Raw genomic sequence first — 17,204 nt, 5'->3', positions numbered from 1 at the left:
TGTGTTGATGAGACTTTCATGACGTTTTATTCTTCCAGAGAATAGCTAGATGGTGTTTCTGACCTTTTGTGAAGCTGCTCTCACATACTCTTCCTGTTTGTTAGTTTCCACCCCGGCTTACTCTCTCCTGCCCTCAACACTTTAGGATCCGAGCTGTGGACCTGTTACCACCTCAGCTGTCCCTCCATCATGGTGATCACACGTAGTCAGTCACAGAGAAGGACAGACACATCTCCAGCTCTGAGTTCTCCTTCCCTTCGGACCATAGGCTCTCAGTTTGTCAGTTTTCTCTCATGGCCTGTACACTCTTCCCATGGGCTGCAAGTTCCTACAATTGTCTCTCTTTTCTTTTAAGAATTTTTATTGAGATACAGTTAACATACAATAAACTGCATATATTTAGAGCATACAATTTGGTATCCCAATCTCCCAATTCATTCCCCGCCAACCCTCCCCGCTTTCCCCACTTGGTGTCCATATGTTTGTTTTCTACATCTGTGTCCCTATTTCTGCCTTGCAAACCAGTTGATTTGTACCATTTTTCTATAGTCCACATATATGTGTTAATATACGGTATTTGTTTTTCTCTTTCTGACTCACTTCACTCTGTATGACAGTCTCCAGGTCCATCCATGTCTCTACAAATGTCCCAGTTTCATTGCCTACAATTGTCTTAAGCTTCATCTGATAGCTACTACTTCTTGACCACATTCACCTCTTCCTCCTTATTGATGAGAATACCTGCTGTGTGTGAAGAAGGCCAGGAAGGATAAGTTGTACATGATACTGGACTTTCTTGAGGCTCTTTCATTCACCTCTTCACTTCTCATCTCCTGTATCTAAAGGTTGATAATTCTCAAATTTCTGTCTGCATCCCAGATGTTATGCCCCTAAATCCAACTATTCACCTCTCATCCCTTCTTTTTTTTCATGTTTTTAAAATTGAGATATAACTGACATATAACAGTTTATTAGTTTTAAGTGTGCAACCTAATGATTTCATATATCTATATGCCATGAAATAAATATCACAAGTTAGATTCCATCACCATACATGACCACAAATTTTTTTTCTTGTAATGAGAACATTTAAGATCTACTCTCTTAGCAAATTCCAAGTATACAATACAGTATTGTTACCTATAGTCACCATGTTGTATGTTATATCCCCAGGACGTATTTATCTTATAACTAGAACTCTTCATCCCTTCTTGACCATTCCCTGGGAACCCCTAACTAAACAGTTCCCAAATTGAACTTATCTTTTCCTGACACCCCATAACTGCTTCTCCCTGTGCTCCTCCCTTCAGCAAAAGACCACCGCATCTACCCAGTTGCTTTAGTGTCTGTGACTCCCTGGCCACCTTCCTCTACCATGTATCATTCATCAAAAAAATCTTGCTATCAGTTTCCTACTAATTGTCTCTTAAATCCAGCCACTTAACTCCATATCCACCTCCCCATCCAAATGGAAATCACCATCAGCCTTTGTTTCCTATTTGAACTTCCAAGCTCCATTCTTACCATCCTTCATCCCATTCCCTGTCTACCATCCAAAGGGACCTTCTACAAACAGAAAACGATCATGTCACTCAATCCATCCATGGTTTCCTATTCCTCACTGCATAAGGACCCAGGACCCTTGCCATGGATTACAGGGTTCTGCCAGTTTAGCACATGCCTGTCTTTCCAGGCTCATTTGCCAGTACTTTCTCCTTGCCGCCTGGACTTTAGGCACACAGACATCGTTCCAGGTTCTCTCACGATTTTCAAGCTTCTGTCCTCTCTGTGCTATTCCCTCTGCTTGGAGCATTCCTCTCTGACTCCTCTCCTGGTCAAATCCTATTCATCCTAAGGTCTCAGCCCAAATATCACTTCTACTGAGACATGTGTAAACCCCCTCAGATTAGTTTGGGTCTTATTTTATAGCAAAGATGGGCAAACTTTTTCTACAAAAGGCCAAACAAATACTAAATGTTTTTGGCTTGTGGGCCAAAGGCTCTCTGTCCCAACTACTCAAGTCTGTTATTGCAGTGCAAAAGCAGCCACAGGCAATATGTAAACAGGGCATGGCTGGGTTCCAATAAACTTGTTTATAAAATAGAAGCTGTGGGCCAGATTCGGACATAATTCGCCAAATTGTTTTGTAAGTTCTTATACAATTCTATGCCACTGATCACAATTGGGATTCAAAAATTATATGTGAAATTAATCGTTGAATCATGCCCTTTCTCCAAAGACCTGTGAGTCCCACACGTACCTAGACTATGCTTTGTTTACTCTGCAGTCGCTACCTCTAGCCTAGTGCTCGGTGCATAGTTTGCTTAAATAACAGAAGAAGGTGGTGTCTCTATATGAGGAGGAGCCGCGTGCTGTGTGGAGGGGCCTCTTTCGGGAGGAACGGCTGCATTTCTCCGCCGTCAGGTTCTCTCACAAGGGAGACAGGGCCCTGCTCAGGCGGTCGATTACCAACCTGCTCGCATGCAGCCGAGCGTCACCAGCCACCACTCAGGCAGTCGGGGCAGCACCACGGCCACGCGGTCCCCACGCTGCAGGCCAGCACTTGAGAAGACATTGGCTGCTTGCTGGCTGAGTTCACTCAGGTGGCTGAAGTTCCACATCACCTCATCCCCGTCGCCACTCACCCACCACAGGGCTGGGCCAGGGGGTCGCTTGCCAGCCTGGAGAAAGAGAAGGCCTAGTGATTAGGAGGGGCACACAAGCACATAGAATAAGCTCCCAGGATCAGAACTGCCACATCCATGCTTAGTAAGCTTTTTTATTTATTTATTTATTTATTATTTTTTGGGGGGTACACCAAGTTCAATCATCTGTTTTTATACACATATCCCCGTATTCCCTCCCTCCCTCGACTCCCCCGCCACCCTCCCTCGAGTCCCCCCCACCCTCCCCGTTCCAGTTCTCTAAAGCATCTTCCATCCTCGAGTTGAACTCCCTTTGTTATACAACAACTTCCCACTGGCTATCTATTTTACAGTTGGTAGTACATATACGTCTGTGCTACTCTCTCGCTTCGTCTCAGCTTCCCCTTCACCCCCCGCCCCCTCCCAAACCTCGAGTTCCCCAGTCCATTCTCTGCATCTGCGTCCTTGTTCTTGTCTTGTCATTGAGTTCATCAGTACCATTTTTAGATTCTGTATATGTGAGTTAGCATACAATATTTGTCTTTCTCTTTCTGACTTACTTCACTCTGTATGACAGACTCTAGGTCTATCCACCTCATGAAGTATAGCGCCATCTCATCCCTTTTTATAGCTGAGTAATATTCCATTGTATATATATGCCACATCTTCTGTATCCATTCATCTGTTGATGGGCATTTCGGTTGCTTCCATGTCCTGGCTATTGTAAACAGTGCTGCAATAAACATTATGGTACAAGTTTCTTTTGGGATTATGGTTTTCTTTGGGTCTATACCCAGTAGTGGGATTATTGGATCATATAGTAGTTCTATTTGTAGTTTTTTAAGGAACCTCCAAATTGTTTTCCATAGTGGCTGTACTAATTTACATTCCCACCAACAGTGCAGGAGAGTTCTCTTTTCTCCACACCCTCTCCAACATTTGTGGTTTCCAGAGTTTGTGATGATGGCCATTCTGATTGGTGTGAGGTGATACCTCATTGTGGCTTTGACTTGCATTTCTCTGATGATGAGTGATGTTGAGCATCTTTTCATGTGTTTGTTGGCCATGTGTATGTCTTCTTTGGAGAAATGTCTATTTAGGTCTTCTGCCCATTTGTGGATTGGGTTATTTGCTTTTTTGGTATTAAGCTTCATGAGCTGCTTGTATATTTTGGAGGTTAATTCTTTGTCCGTTGTTTTGTTGGAAACTATTTTTTCCCATTCTGAGGGTTGCCTTCTAGTCTTGTTTATGGTTTCTTTTGCTGTGCAAAAGCTTTTAAGTTTCATGAGGTCCCATTTGTTTATTCTTGATTTTATTTCCATGATTCTAGGAGGTGGGTCCAAAAGGATCTTGCTTTGATGTATGTCATAGAGTGTTCTGCCTATGTTTTCCTCTAGGAGTTTTATAGTGTCTGGCCTTACATGTAGGTCTTGAATCCATTTGGAGTTTATTTTTGTGTATGGTGTTAGGAGGTGTTCTAATTTCATTCTTTTACATGTTGCTGTCCAATTTTCCCAGCACCACTTATTGAAGAGGCTGTCTTTTTTCCATTGTATACTCATGCCTCCTTTGTCAAAGATAAGGTGCCCATATGTGTTTGGGCTTACTTCTGAGTTCTCTGTTCTATTCCATTGATCTTCCTTTCTATTTTTGTGCCAGTACCATACTGTCTTGATCACTATGGCCTTGTAGTATAGTTTGAAGTCAGGAAGCCTGATTCCACCAACTCCATTTTTCCTTCTCAAGATTGCTTTGGCTATTCAGGGTCTTTTGTGTTTCCATACAAATCATAAGATTTCTTGCTCTAGTTCTGTGAAAAATGCCGTTGGTAATTTGATTGGGATTGCCTTGAATCTGTAAATTGCTTTGGGTAGTACAGACATTTTCACGATGTTGATTCTTCCAATCCAGGAACATGGTATGTCCCTCCATCTGTTTGTGTCGTCTTTGATTTCTTTCATCAATGTCTTAAAGTTTTCTGCATACAGATCTTTTGCCTCCTTAGGCAGGTTTATTCCTAGGTATTTTATTCTTTTTGTTGCAATGGTGAATGGGAGAGTTTCCTTAATTTCTCTTTCTGCTCTTTCATTGTTAGTGTATAGGAATGCAAGAGATTTCTGTGCATTAATTTTGTATCCTGCTACTTTACTAAACTCATCAATTAGTGCTAGCAGTTTTCTGGTAGAGTCTTTAGGGTTTTCTATATATAATATCATGTCACCTGCAACGAGTGACAATTTTACTTCTTCTTTTCCAATTTGTATTCCTTTTATTTCTTTTTCTTCTCTGATTGCTGTGGCTAAAACTTCCAAAACTATGTTGAATAATAATGGTGAGAGTGGACACCCTTGTCTTGTTCCTGTTCTTAGAGGGAATTCTTTCAGTTTTTCCCCATTGAGAATGGTGTTGGCTTTTGGTTTCTCATATATGGCTTTTATTATGTTGAGGTAATTTCCTTCTATGCCCATTTTCTGGAGAGCTTTTATCATAAATGGATGTTGAATTTTGTCAAAAGCTTTTTCTGCATCTATTGAGATGATCATATGGTTTTTATCCTTCAATTTGTTGATATGATGTATCACGTTGATTAATTCGCATATATTGAAGAATCCTTGCATTCCAGGGATAAACCCCACTTGATTATGGTGTATGATTTTTTTAATGTGCTGTTGGAGTCTGTTAGCTAGTATTTTGTTGAGGATTTTTGCATCTATACTCATCAGTGATATTGGTCTGTAATATTCTTTTTTTGTGACATCTTTGCCTGGTTTTGGTATCAGGGTGATGGTGGCCTCGTAGAATGAATTTGGGAGTGTTCTGCCTTCTGCAATATTTTGGAAGAGTTTGAGAAGGATAGGTGTTAGCTCTTCTCTAAATGTTTGATAGAATTTGCCCGTGAATCCATCTGGTCCTGGGCTTTTGTGTGTTGGGAGATTTTTAATCACTGCCTCAATTTCCATACTTGTGATTGGTCTGTTCATATTTTCTATTTCTTCCTGGTTCAGTCTTGGAAGATTGTATTTTTCTAAGAATGTATCCATTTCTTCCAGGTTATCCAATTGATTGGCATATAGTTGCTTGTAGTATTCTCTCATGATCTTTTGTATTTCTGAGGTGTCCGTTGTGACTTCTCCTTTATCATTTCTAATTCTGTTGATTTGCATCTTCTCCCTTTTTTTCTTGATGAGTTTGGCTAATGGTTTATCAATTTTGTTAATCTTCTCAAAGAACCAGCTTTTAGTTTTATTAAATTTTGCTATTGCTTCCTTCCTTTCTTTTTCATTTATTTCTGCTCTAATCTTTATGATTTCTTTCCTTCTGCTCACTTTGGGGTTTCTTTGTTCTTCTTTTTCTATTTGTTTTAGGTGCAAGGTTAAGTTGTTTATTTGATAATTTTCTTGTTTCTTAAGGTAGGACTGTATTGCTATAAACTACCCCTTAGACCTGCTTTTGCTGCGTCCCATAGGTTTTGGGTTGTTGTGTTTACATTGTCATTTGTTTCTAGATATTTTTTTATTTCCTCTTTGATTTCTTTAGTGATTTCTTGGTTGTTTAATAGTGAATTGTTTTGCCTCCATGTGTTTGTATTTTTTGCAGTTTTTTTCCTGTAATTGATATCTAGTCTCATGGCGTTGTGGTCTGAGAAGATGCTTGATATGATTTCAATTTTCTTGAATTTGCTGAGGTTTGATTTGTGACCCAAGATGTGATCTATCCTGGAAAATGTTCCATGTGCACTTGAGAAGAAATTGTATTCTGTCGTTTTTGGATGGAATGTCCTATAAATATCAATTAAGTCGAGATGGTCTAATGTGTCATTTAAAGCTTGTGTGTCTTTATTTTCTGTTTGGATGATCTGTCCATTGATGTAAGTGGGGTGTTCAAGTCTCCCACTATTATTGTGTTACTGTCGATGTCCCCTTTTATAGCTGTTAGCATTTGCCTTATGTATTGAGGTGCTCCTATGTTGGGGGCATAGATATTTACCATTGTGATATGTTCTTCTTGGATTGATCCCTTGATCATTATGTAGTGTCCTTCCTTGTCTCTTGTAATAGCCTTTATTTTAAAGTCTAATTTGTCTGATATGAGTATTGCTACTTCAGCTTTCTTTTGACTTCCATTTGCATGGAATATCTTTTTCCATCCCCTTACTTTCAGTCTATATGTATCCCTTGGTCTGAAGTGGGTTTCTTATAGGCAGCATATAGAAGGGTCTTGTTTTTGTATCCATTCAGCCAGTCTGTGTCTTTTGGTTGGAACATTTAATCCATTTACATTTAAGGTGATTATTGACATGTGTGTTCCAATTACCATTTTCTTAATTGTTTTGTATTTGTATTTGTAGGTGTTTTCCTTTTCTTGTGTTTCCTACTTAGAGAAGTTCCTTTAGCACTTGTTGTAAGGCTGGTTTGGTGGTGCTGAATTCTCTTAACTTTTGCTTGTCTATAAAGCTTAATTTCTCCATCAAATCTGAATGAGATTCTTGCTGGGTAGAGTATTCTTGGCTGTAGGTTTCTTTCTTTCAGGACTTTCAGTATATCTTGCCATTCCCTTCTGGCCTGCAGAGTTTCTGTAGAAAGGGCAGCTGTTATCCTTATGGGTTTTCCCTTATGTGTTATTTGTTGCTTTTCTCTTGCTGCTTTTAATATTTTTTCTTTGTGTTTAATTGTTGTTAGTTTGATTAATATGTGCCTTGGTGTATTTCTCCTTGGGTTTATTCTGTATGGGACTCTCTGTGCTTCTTGGACTTGGTTAATTATTTCCTTTCCCATGTTGGGGAAATTTTCCACTATAACCTCTGCAAATATTTTCTCAGACCCTTTCTTGTTTTCTTCTTCTTCTGGGATGCCTATAATTCGAATGTTGGTACGCTTAATGTTATCACTGAGGTCTCTGAGACTGTCTTCCATTGTTTTTATTCTTTTTTCTTTTTCCTGCTCTGTGGCAGTTATTTCTCCCATTCTGTCTTCCAACTCACTTATTCCCTCTTCTGCCTCAGTCATTCTGCTGGTTATAGCATCTAGAGTATTTTTAATTTCAGTTATTTTGTTATCCATTGCTGTTTGTTTTCCTGAGTTCTTATGAACTGTTTCTTGTACTTTCTCTATTTTGTTATCGAGATTTTGTATCATTTTTACTATCATTACTCTGAATTCTTTTTCAGGCATTTTTCCTATTTCCTCCTCATTTATTTGGTCTTGTGGGTTTTTTTCCTGCTCCTTTGCCTGCATGGTGTTTCTTTGTTCCCTCATAGTTGTTCCAACTTTTGGGGTTGCTTGTCCTGGCAATAGAGGTGTTTGTAGAAGACTGTCCAAGCCTCAGACTAACATCCAAGCGTTGGGTTAAACAAATACTAAGTCTAGGAAACACATACATGTATAAGACACACAATTACTGAATCCATTAGGACATAAGGCTCTGGAAAGACCTGACAGAACCCCAGTATGTTATCAGATATTCAAAGAGAAACCCAACAGAAATTGACAACTGAAACAGAACAAATCAGAGACAAAAGCAAAAGCAAATGAGCAAACAAATAACACCTTCCTTACACATACAAACACTAATCCAGGGAGATTTTGTAAGCTAGGACCAAATATAAAAAAGAGCTAGATAACCACCAGACAGAATGGAGATTCTCAGAATGAAATTAGACAATTGTACTAAGAACTAAGATAAAGACAAAACCTAATATTAAATACCAAGGCAGCGTGTCATCTGGAGAATAGAGCAAGGAGTCTGAGCAGATCAATAGTGTTGCTTATAAGTATGTTAAGATAAAATAAACTAAAAATGGATGGAAGAAAGGGGAACAGAAGAGCATAGTGTGATTGGAAATATGCAAATAAAAAGAAAGGAGTAGAAATGTATAAAAGATAGGGATGAAAGGAAATTATGAGAGATATATTGTCCATACTACCAAAAACTTAGCTAGAAATAGAAGTATATAAAAAAGCAAAAAAATAAAAATAGAATAAAAAATAGCATTAAAAAATTATGTAATAAAACCTGTAGATCCTTAGGACTAAGATAGTAATTAATAAAGAAAAAAAAATCCAGAACTGATCCCAGAATGGACCAGTTCAATAGGATTGATACTAATATTTCTGTTTCCTTAGAGTCTCAGCTGTAAGTGTCCTTCTACTCGCCTTGGGTTTTTTTATATTATTCAGTGACCAGCAGCGCTTCCTTTATTGTTTGTCTGTAAGCGGTGGTGTGTGGGGAGGGAGAGGGTACAATAGTGGCTCCTTTCCCTGGGAGTGAGTGAGCAGTGGCGCACTGTTGTTTCTGTCGGGCTTGGAGGTGCCTGTTGCAGAGGGATGCTGGTGGCTCAGGTGTAAACAGAAAGTCTCAGAGTTGGGCCTCTCTCAGGTTTTTTTTTTCTTTTTTTCTTTCTCGGCAGCCTCCCTGCTGCTGGTGTTCCAAGGGTTTTTTTTTTTTATTATTTTTTTAATTTTTTGGGGGGGGTACACCAGGTTCAAACATCTGTTTTTATACACGTATCCCCGTATTCCCTCCCTTCCTTGACTCCCCCTCCCTTGAGTCCCCCCCACCCTCCCCGCCCCAGTCCTCTAAGGCATCTTCCATCCTCGAGTTGGACTCCCTTTGTAACAAGGGGTTTTAATCTAGCCCCGCCTGAGTGCCTGAGGGTCCTTGTTATCCCTGAGCGCCTTAGGTGGCCCACAGGGCGTCTCTCCACTGCCTGTTGCAGAGGCACCGAAAGAGAGAGAGAGGCTATGCACGCGGCTCCTCCCTGCTGCCCATGAGCCCGCAGCATCCAGCCGCCATCATGGCCTGGCAGCTCTCAGGGGCAGGCACTCCTCGCCGTGGACCTCTTCCCTCCTGTCCTCTCTGTCTGTCACCTTACTGGCAACAATGTTTCTCACCCTGAACCAGCTCTCTGGTTCCCACGCTCCCACTCCTGGACCCTCTGTTCAGCTGTGGATCAATGTCTCGGTCTGGGAACACTGAGCTGCCGTGTGGACCCTCCGTGGGTTTCTCACTCCCTCCCGTCTGCCACAGCTCCACCGCTTCACCCTCTTTGAGACATTGTAGATGCCTCCCTACTGGTTATGTTGGGCTCCTTGCGGTCCTTTCTGGTGTCCGAGGTTGTCTGCTCGTGTTCAGCTGGTTCTCTGCGGGAATTATTGAGTCTTTTGGTGCATTCCCAATGCATCTGTGGAGAGGGATGCATTCCACGTCCCTCTGCTTCGCCGCCATCTTTTTCTCCAGTAAGCTTTTTGATCCCAGGACTCCTGTACACTCTTAAGAAGTATTGCAATAGATAGCTAGTGGGAAGTTGCTGCATAACACAGGGAGATCAACTGGATGATGGGTGATGACTTAGAGGGTTGGGATACAGAGGGTGGGAGGGAGTTGCGGGAGGGAAGGAATGTGGGGATATATGTGTAAATACAGCTGATTCACTTTGTTGTACAGCAAAAACTGGCACAACAATGTAAAGCAATTATACTCCAATAAAGAGCTTTAAAAACAAAAAAGTATTATATCCCTAAAGAGTTTTTATTTATATGGGTTCTATCTCTCAATATTTATTATATTAGAAATTAAACTCAGAAATTTTATAAATGTGTGCTTTTAAATATAACAGTAATAAACCCATTATATATTACCACAAATAAGGTATGTTTTATTGAAGAGGTATGTATACTTTCCAAAACAAACAAACGAAATAACGAGACGAGTGGCATCATTTTACATTTCTGCAAATCGCTTTCATTTCTTCCTTAGTGTAAGTCTTTGGATTCTCTGATCTTTCTGTATTTACTTTGTTGTAGTCTCTGGAAAATGCCACAGTATACTTGTGAGAGAATGAGAATGAAAAGACAAATATTATCTTAGAATTATTTGTTTATCTCTCTATCTCTATGTATTTATTTTTGTTTCCTTTTTTATCGTGGTAAAAAATACATAACATAAAATTGACCACTTTAGCCATTTTTTAAGTATGCAGTTTGGTGGCATTAAGTACATTTATGTGCCACCACAACCATCATTCATCTCCAGAACTTTTTCGTAATCTAAAACTGAAGCTCGGTACCCATTATGCAATGACTCCCTAGACCCCCACTCCCAGCCCCTAGTAATTATCATTCTATTTTCTGTCTTCTGTGACTTTGACCACTCTAGGTACCTCATATACATGGAATCACATGATATGAGGTGTCATGTGATTCATCTTGTGGTTGGTTTATTTCACTTAACATGATGTCCACAAGGTTCACCTAGGGTGTACCATATATCAGAATTTCATTCTTCTTAAAAGCCATTGTGTGGATACGCCGATTTTATTCATACACTAATCCACTGATAGACATTGGGTTGTTCCTACATTTTGGCTATTGTGAATAATACCACTATGAATGTGGGTGTATAAACATCTCTTTAAAACCCTGCTTTCAATTCTTTGGGGTACATACACAACAGTGGAATTACTGGATTATATAGTAACTCTATCTTTAATTTTTTGAGGAAATGCCATATTGTTTTCCACAACGGCTGTACCATTTTACATTCCCAGCAGTGTTGCACAAGGGTTCCAGTTTGTCTTAGTTTTGCTTTGAAATAGTTTTGCTTTCACATATTCCTCTGGAAAGAGTCTGAGGAATCCTCAGGGTCTCCATATCATAGTTTGAGAACACTAATGCAAAGTCAAAGAGAAAATTTATTTGTAATTGTATTCGATATTTCAAAATTCCTCTCTTTATGAGTTGTCCCATCTTGCACTTTGACCAGTAACATGTGAGAGTGTCTATTTCCTCATAGGCTTGTCAACAGAGTATGTAAACAAACTTTTTTTTTTTTTTTGTGCAAAGATGTTTATTGATGCATTATTTATGCAGAGAAAAGGGGAAAAAAATCCAAATTGGGAAATGATGAGATTATGGAACAGTTATGCAATGGAATATTATGCAACCAATAAGAGGTGGTCTATAGGAAGAAATTGTTATGACTTTGGAAATTGCTCACAATATAAAATGTAAGTGATTCAAAGGTATCTAGAAGATTAATTCAGTTCTGTAAAACCCTGTGTGTGAGTGTGTGTGTGTATGTGTGTGTATGTTCAGTGATCACAAATGTATTAACATACTCTGTTTGGCACTAGGGCTTATTTGGAAAGAAGAAAGACATGTTCACTTCCCTCACTCTGCTGACAGATTAGTGGGGAAAAGAGATGCTGACGGCATTGATGCTGATGGGGTAATAGCCATGTTGTAAACAAACTTTTTAATTTAAACTGGTAGGTAAAAAATACTATTTCAGTGAAGTTTTAATTTTCATTACTGTTGCTATAAGTGAGATTGAGCATTTTTTCTTATACTTAAGGACCATGTGAGTTCACTTTTCTGTGAACTGTTTATATTTTTGCCCACTTCTATTTTTGTTTGCCTCTTTTTATTCTTGATTTCTAGGAGCTCTTTTTACATTAGGGATATTAACTGTTTGCTGTGTTATGAATTGAATATTTTTCTCCTGATTGTCATTAGTTTTTAAATTTTGCTTACAGTGTTATGTATCAATGGAAAGGTTTTTTGATATTTATGTAGCTGATTTATTAAATCACTAATTTTATGGAGTCAGGATGTTGAGTCATGGTAGTAAAGACCTCCTTTGTTATTCCAAGGAGGTAAACTTTAAAAGTCAGAAATCTTCATTTTTATTTGAAAATTTTCAATATTAAAATGTTTATCAATTTTTTTTTAAGAGAGTCCTGCACCATGGGCTATCTTCAGCCTAGATGCCTGGCATCTACAGTCTCTTTGCTGAAGTTGTGTCATGGTGTTTGGACTCACAGCATCACGATTATGACTCCCTTTGAGTGCCACCCTTTTAAGCTCATGTTAAGAGATCCACCTCTTCTGCTACCCTAGCCAGGATGAATGCTCTCATCCTACATAACGGTGCACAGAACTCAGGTAAAGGCATTGGCAGGATCAGCAATGAATGGGGTAGAATTCTAGAAGTCCAGCACAGGAAAGGAAATTTAGGAATTTTTGCTTCACTCTCTTTCTCTGATGTCTCATGTTGGGGTCCTTTTAACAGTCCTTGCCTAATAGTCATCCTACTTGCGTATCCCTAATTATAAGGACACGTAGCTTTCTGAGAAGACTAACTCAGTCTTTGGTTGGTGCTAGTTTAATAAGAGAATGCTGATTTTCTTTTATTAAACCCAAATCTATGTCCTCTATGACTCCAACCCACTAGTCCTTGTTTCACCGTGGGAGGTCACAGCAGAGCACGTGCAGTATGTGCAAACCAGCTCTGTATCAGCTGCCTGGGGGTGGTTCCCAGATTGCTTAACCTTGCACAAGCCTCCTGGGCCCTTCTTTCTGCCAAGCCCACATTCTCTCACTCCCACCCTATGCCACCTTCATGAGAGATGGACATATCATTCATAGCTCATCATAGTGTCTGACACATAAAAAGTGCTCAATATAGATTTACTGAATGAATGGATAAATTAGTGAACTCAACCAAATTTTCCAACTCTGTGCCTCTTTTCCACCCTCTTACCTTCTCCATGTGAGCCCAGTGATCTATCACATCACTAGCAAAGTTAAATTTGGCAGGAACTTCCTGGTGACCCCACTGCAGTGATGCCAGTTGCCTGCTATGAATGCGGACAGTGTGATTGGACATCTGAGTCCTCCATAGGATGCAAAGCCCCTGGAGTTTCTGCAGCCAATGCATTTTCAAACCTGTGAAGGAAAGAAAAGACAGAGGTGAGTTTTTCCTGTAGACCCATCAGTTGCTTGAGGAGATTCATTCCAACCTTACAGGGTTCTTCCAGAAATTAATTTGTTGTGGTCATGAGTGAACTGTCAGTCAGCATCCATCTCAGTCACCTTCTGATGTGTCATCCTCTGAAAGCACAATAACCACTCTAAATTCTGTTTCTTTAGTACCTCTGACAGCTTTGTGGGCACCCAATTCCATGTAACAAATCCCTTGGTGCTTAAAACACAGTGGTGTGGCAGACAGAACTGTTGTTACCAACAGCTCCCTGTAGTAGAATTGTGTATGTCCTTATTCGTTTTCACATGACTCACCCAGTGTATGCTGGAGAAAAGTGTGTATGCATCTCTCATTGACTTTGGCTTGTCCATAATGTATGCTTTGGTCAATGTGATATGAGTGGATGCAATTTTGTGGTTGGTGAGACTCTTGCATTTCTGCCCTCTGCCATGAGAATAGCACATCCCAGAGGAGCCTCTCTCCAGCCTGGGTTCCAGAACACACGTGGAGTTGGTCTGAGCCCAGCACAGCCACAGACAATCCCCAGACTCAAGGGAAAGATATACATGGTTATGAGCACCTGAGATATTTGGGATGCTTGTTATTGTAGCAAACACTGACTAATACAAGTAGCATCTATTTCCTTCAACTGGTCCTTGACTGAGATATCTTCAGTCATAGTATGACTGCTAGTATTAGATAATAGCTAATACTATGCAATTAGCACACAGGACCTCACACACTGAATTACTTTAGAAATTATAACTGTTGTGATTATCATTTCTATCTCTGCATTGGCTCCAGGAAAAGTAGTTCAAAGGCTACTGGTCTCTGGGTTCTAGCATGTGTACCTTAATGGAGATTGCAGAATTTAAGTCTAATGAATTTTGACTCAAGGAATCTAGCCAGGAGTCCCACCAACAGGCCAGAATCGCACTTCCCATTGTGTGGGCAGCAGCAGTTGGGATGCTTAAGGTCTCTGACACTTGTGCTTTTTCTCCTATTTTCTAAAAGGAATGAAGATTTCCTTACCAGCTCCTAAGGAGGAATATTTATTGCCTTTCTACTTGCTGATACCTCTCTCTCTCCATAGCTGGCTCTTCCTTATTCTTCCGGCCTTACCTCCTCGGAGAGGCTTCCTTCCTGACCACCACACAACTCCCATCCCACTGTGAGAGCCATTCTCCCAGCCACCCCCGTCCCACCCTTTTGCTGTGCTAAACACTCCTTTTTCCTTTGCCCACTGCTGCCTCCTCACTAAGACCTGGCAGCCTTTTCTCAGCCCCTAGAAGCTGCAGACTGCTCTTCCCTGGGGCTCATCACTCCTTTGCTAGCCCTGACTTCTAAAAATTGCTCAGTGCCATCATGAGGCATGACCCCCATCTGTCCATCCCTCACAATGTGCTCACCTGCCAAGTCCTTTCAGAATGTCTCTGGAGATCTCTGAGTCTACTCCCTCCTATCAGACAGCTCCAGAACCCCTGCAGCCTTCAAATAGGGCACAGCTAATCATTAACTGGACAACCCCTGAGCCAAACTTGGGGTAACATCAGTCCTCCTAGCTGTGTGTTATGGATTGCACAGCCCTATGGCCTTGGGGCCAAAAGGAGATTTATGCACAAGACTGACAGCAGGTGTATGCTCCAACCAGGAAGAGAAAATCAGAGCTCACATGAGCTTGATGTACATCCTGACCTGTCACTTCCTTTAGTCCTTTCCTTCCCCTGATTTCCCTTTTACTCTCCATCTCTTTTCATGATTTCTCCTCATCTTTATTCACACTCACTCCATACATGATCTCGTGCAGTATCGCAGCTTGAAACACAACTGTCTTTAGAAAGATCACACATATGTCTCCAGCATGGATCTCTCTCCTGCACCCTAATTGGCTTGACCTCTCTCCTTGGATGTCTAACTGGCCTGTCGCACTTGCTTTGTCCAGAGCTGAGCACGTGATCTTCTCCCTCTCAGTGAGCCATGCCCCCCCTGCCTGCCACCTTGTCCATCTCAGTGAATGTTAGCCCTTATGCAGCTCTGTTTGAGTCAGAGGGTCAGAAAAACAAGGACCTTTCCAGATCACAGAGTGGACAATATAAAAACTCCGAGTGGAACAGTAACTTGCTTAAAACCGCACAAAAATCACTCTCAGGCCTGGAACCCTAGCTTCCGAAAGGGTGACTCATGCCCGTGCTGCTGATGTGCTGTGGATCCTCAGGCCCCGAGACTAGAGCTGAAAATCAGAGGGCTCTGAGCTGCTGAAAGAGATGGTTTCCCAGGAACATCCACCAAAAGGAAAAGTATCTCAGGCCACCTTGGCTCCTGTATCCTTTCTGATGGGGAAAGAGCCCCTGATGCCACAGGGCTTCCCCACCTGCTCCCCTGTACCCTGTGCCTGCTCTTAGAGAGTTATTCCTTCAATGTGCTGGCCACCAACCTCCCATCCACTAAAGGAGCCCCACTACAGGCAGGGATGGGAACTCCCTAAATACAGATGACTGTGTCAGAGGCTCATAGGCCAGGGGCAAGATGAGGGTGCCAGGTACCTGGCAATGACTAATTGCTGAGGGCACAAGTGACAGAAACCCACTTCAAGGGACATCTAGGAAAAACAGAGGAGCTATGGTCCAAGTTCTGGGGAGAGAAGAGAAGAGATACACCTGGAGACGATACCCGAAACAATTTGCTTTTTTCTGTGCAACCCTAGAAATAATACGACTGAGAAACCTGTTTATGTAGAGCAGCAGCTGTGTCCTGGGAAGAATATCATACCCTTTCTGGAAAAATTGATAGAATTCCACCACCTAGCTCCTCCAGTCCTGAAGGTATTAATCCTTTCTTAAATACGTTTGCAACAGGTATTTCTAAATGTCTCAGAATCACACAATCATGAGACTCAACTCTCTTCCAGGAAGTTCTCCCCAGCGTCTGTTGTAAATCTCTTTTACTGTCATTGCTCCGTGCCCTCTCACTACCTACTGACAGAGAGGCTTCGGAGCACCAAGACCATGAGGACAGCTGGACAAGACCTTTCCTTCTTCCTAGTCATTCCCTTTATTTTGACCTATTTGCCACAAAGAGTAGGAGAATGCCTGAGAGTGGAGACCTGGATCTTGTAGACGAAGAACCCTGAGTTGCTACCCCAACTAAGGCTCTATTTAAGAAATAGTTGAATCTGCTTGGAAAGGGAGATGAGGCTTTCTGAAGGAATTTGGTGACAAGACATAAGAATTACCTCCTGGTCAGTGCTTGGAGTCTCCTGAGAATTGCAAGCTCTCTCTGGGTCTACCAGGAGTCCTGAAATGTGCAGGGATTCTTCCTGTTGCTTTCTCTCCTTTTTAAGGCTCCCCACTCCATTTTGGGTGTCTAGCAGAGACATTGAGGCCCCTCACCTATGCCTCATTTACTGCCGTGGACTGGGGAAGGGGTGCAGACTTCACCTCATCCCATCTGTTCCTGCTCACTGCTGTTCTCAGTGCCTTAAATGCCTCTCTTCCTGAAACTGGATTTGTGCTTTCTTCTGTACCAGTCACCCCCTCTTCCATGTACAAATACCCTCTGGTTCTTTAGCTCCAGTGGTTGGCAATCTCTTCATTCATGACTATACAGTAGAACTCATGGTTAAGGACCAGGGACCTGAAGTTTGTCTAGATTCAAATTTGGGTTCCCCGGCTACTGAACTGTGTGCTCTTGAAGAAGTTATGTTACCCTCTCCTCTCCTTGAGCCTCTTCTCATCTAAAAATGGGGGATAAGTATAAAATACCTCTTGGGACTGTGAGGATTGAACTTGATAATGCACA

At 41.2% G+C, this 17,204-nt stretch overlaps 1 protein-coding gene across 1 annotated transcript in view; it reads right to left on the bottom strand.

Annotated features, from left to right (window-relative positions):
- The window catches only part of LOC130861536 (acyl-coenzyme A synthetase ACSM2B, mitochondrial-like), a 38,514-nt gene extending 23,649 nt beyond the window's left edge, over nt 1–14,865 (bottom strand). Inside the window, exons 1-3 of the mRNA XM_057750502.1 lie at nt 14,816–14,865; nt 13,185–13,369; nt 2,474–2,681 (exon numbers count right to left, since the gene is read on the bottom strand). Of these exons, the coding sequence (XP_057606485.1) occupies nt 2,474–2,681; nt 13,185–13,361 (385 nt within the window). The 5' untranslated portion in view covers nt 13,362–13,369; nt 14,816–14,865. The remainder of the gene's footprint in view (nt 1–2,473; nt 2,682–13,184; nt 13,370–14,815) is intronic.
- Nucleotides 14,866–17,204: the final 2,339 nt, after the last annotated feature.

This window comes from Hippopotamus amphibius, chromosome 9 (genome assembly GCF_030028045.1).
Source record: "Hippopotamus amphibius kiboko isolate mHipAmp2 chromosome 9, mHipAmp2.hap2, whole genome shotgun sequence".
NCBI lineage: Eukaryota > Metazoa > Chordata > Mammalia > Artiodactyla > Hippopotamidae > Hippopotamus > Hippopotamus amphibius.
This window is presented reverse-complemented; position numbering and strand designations above follow the sequence as displayed.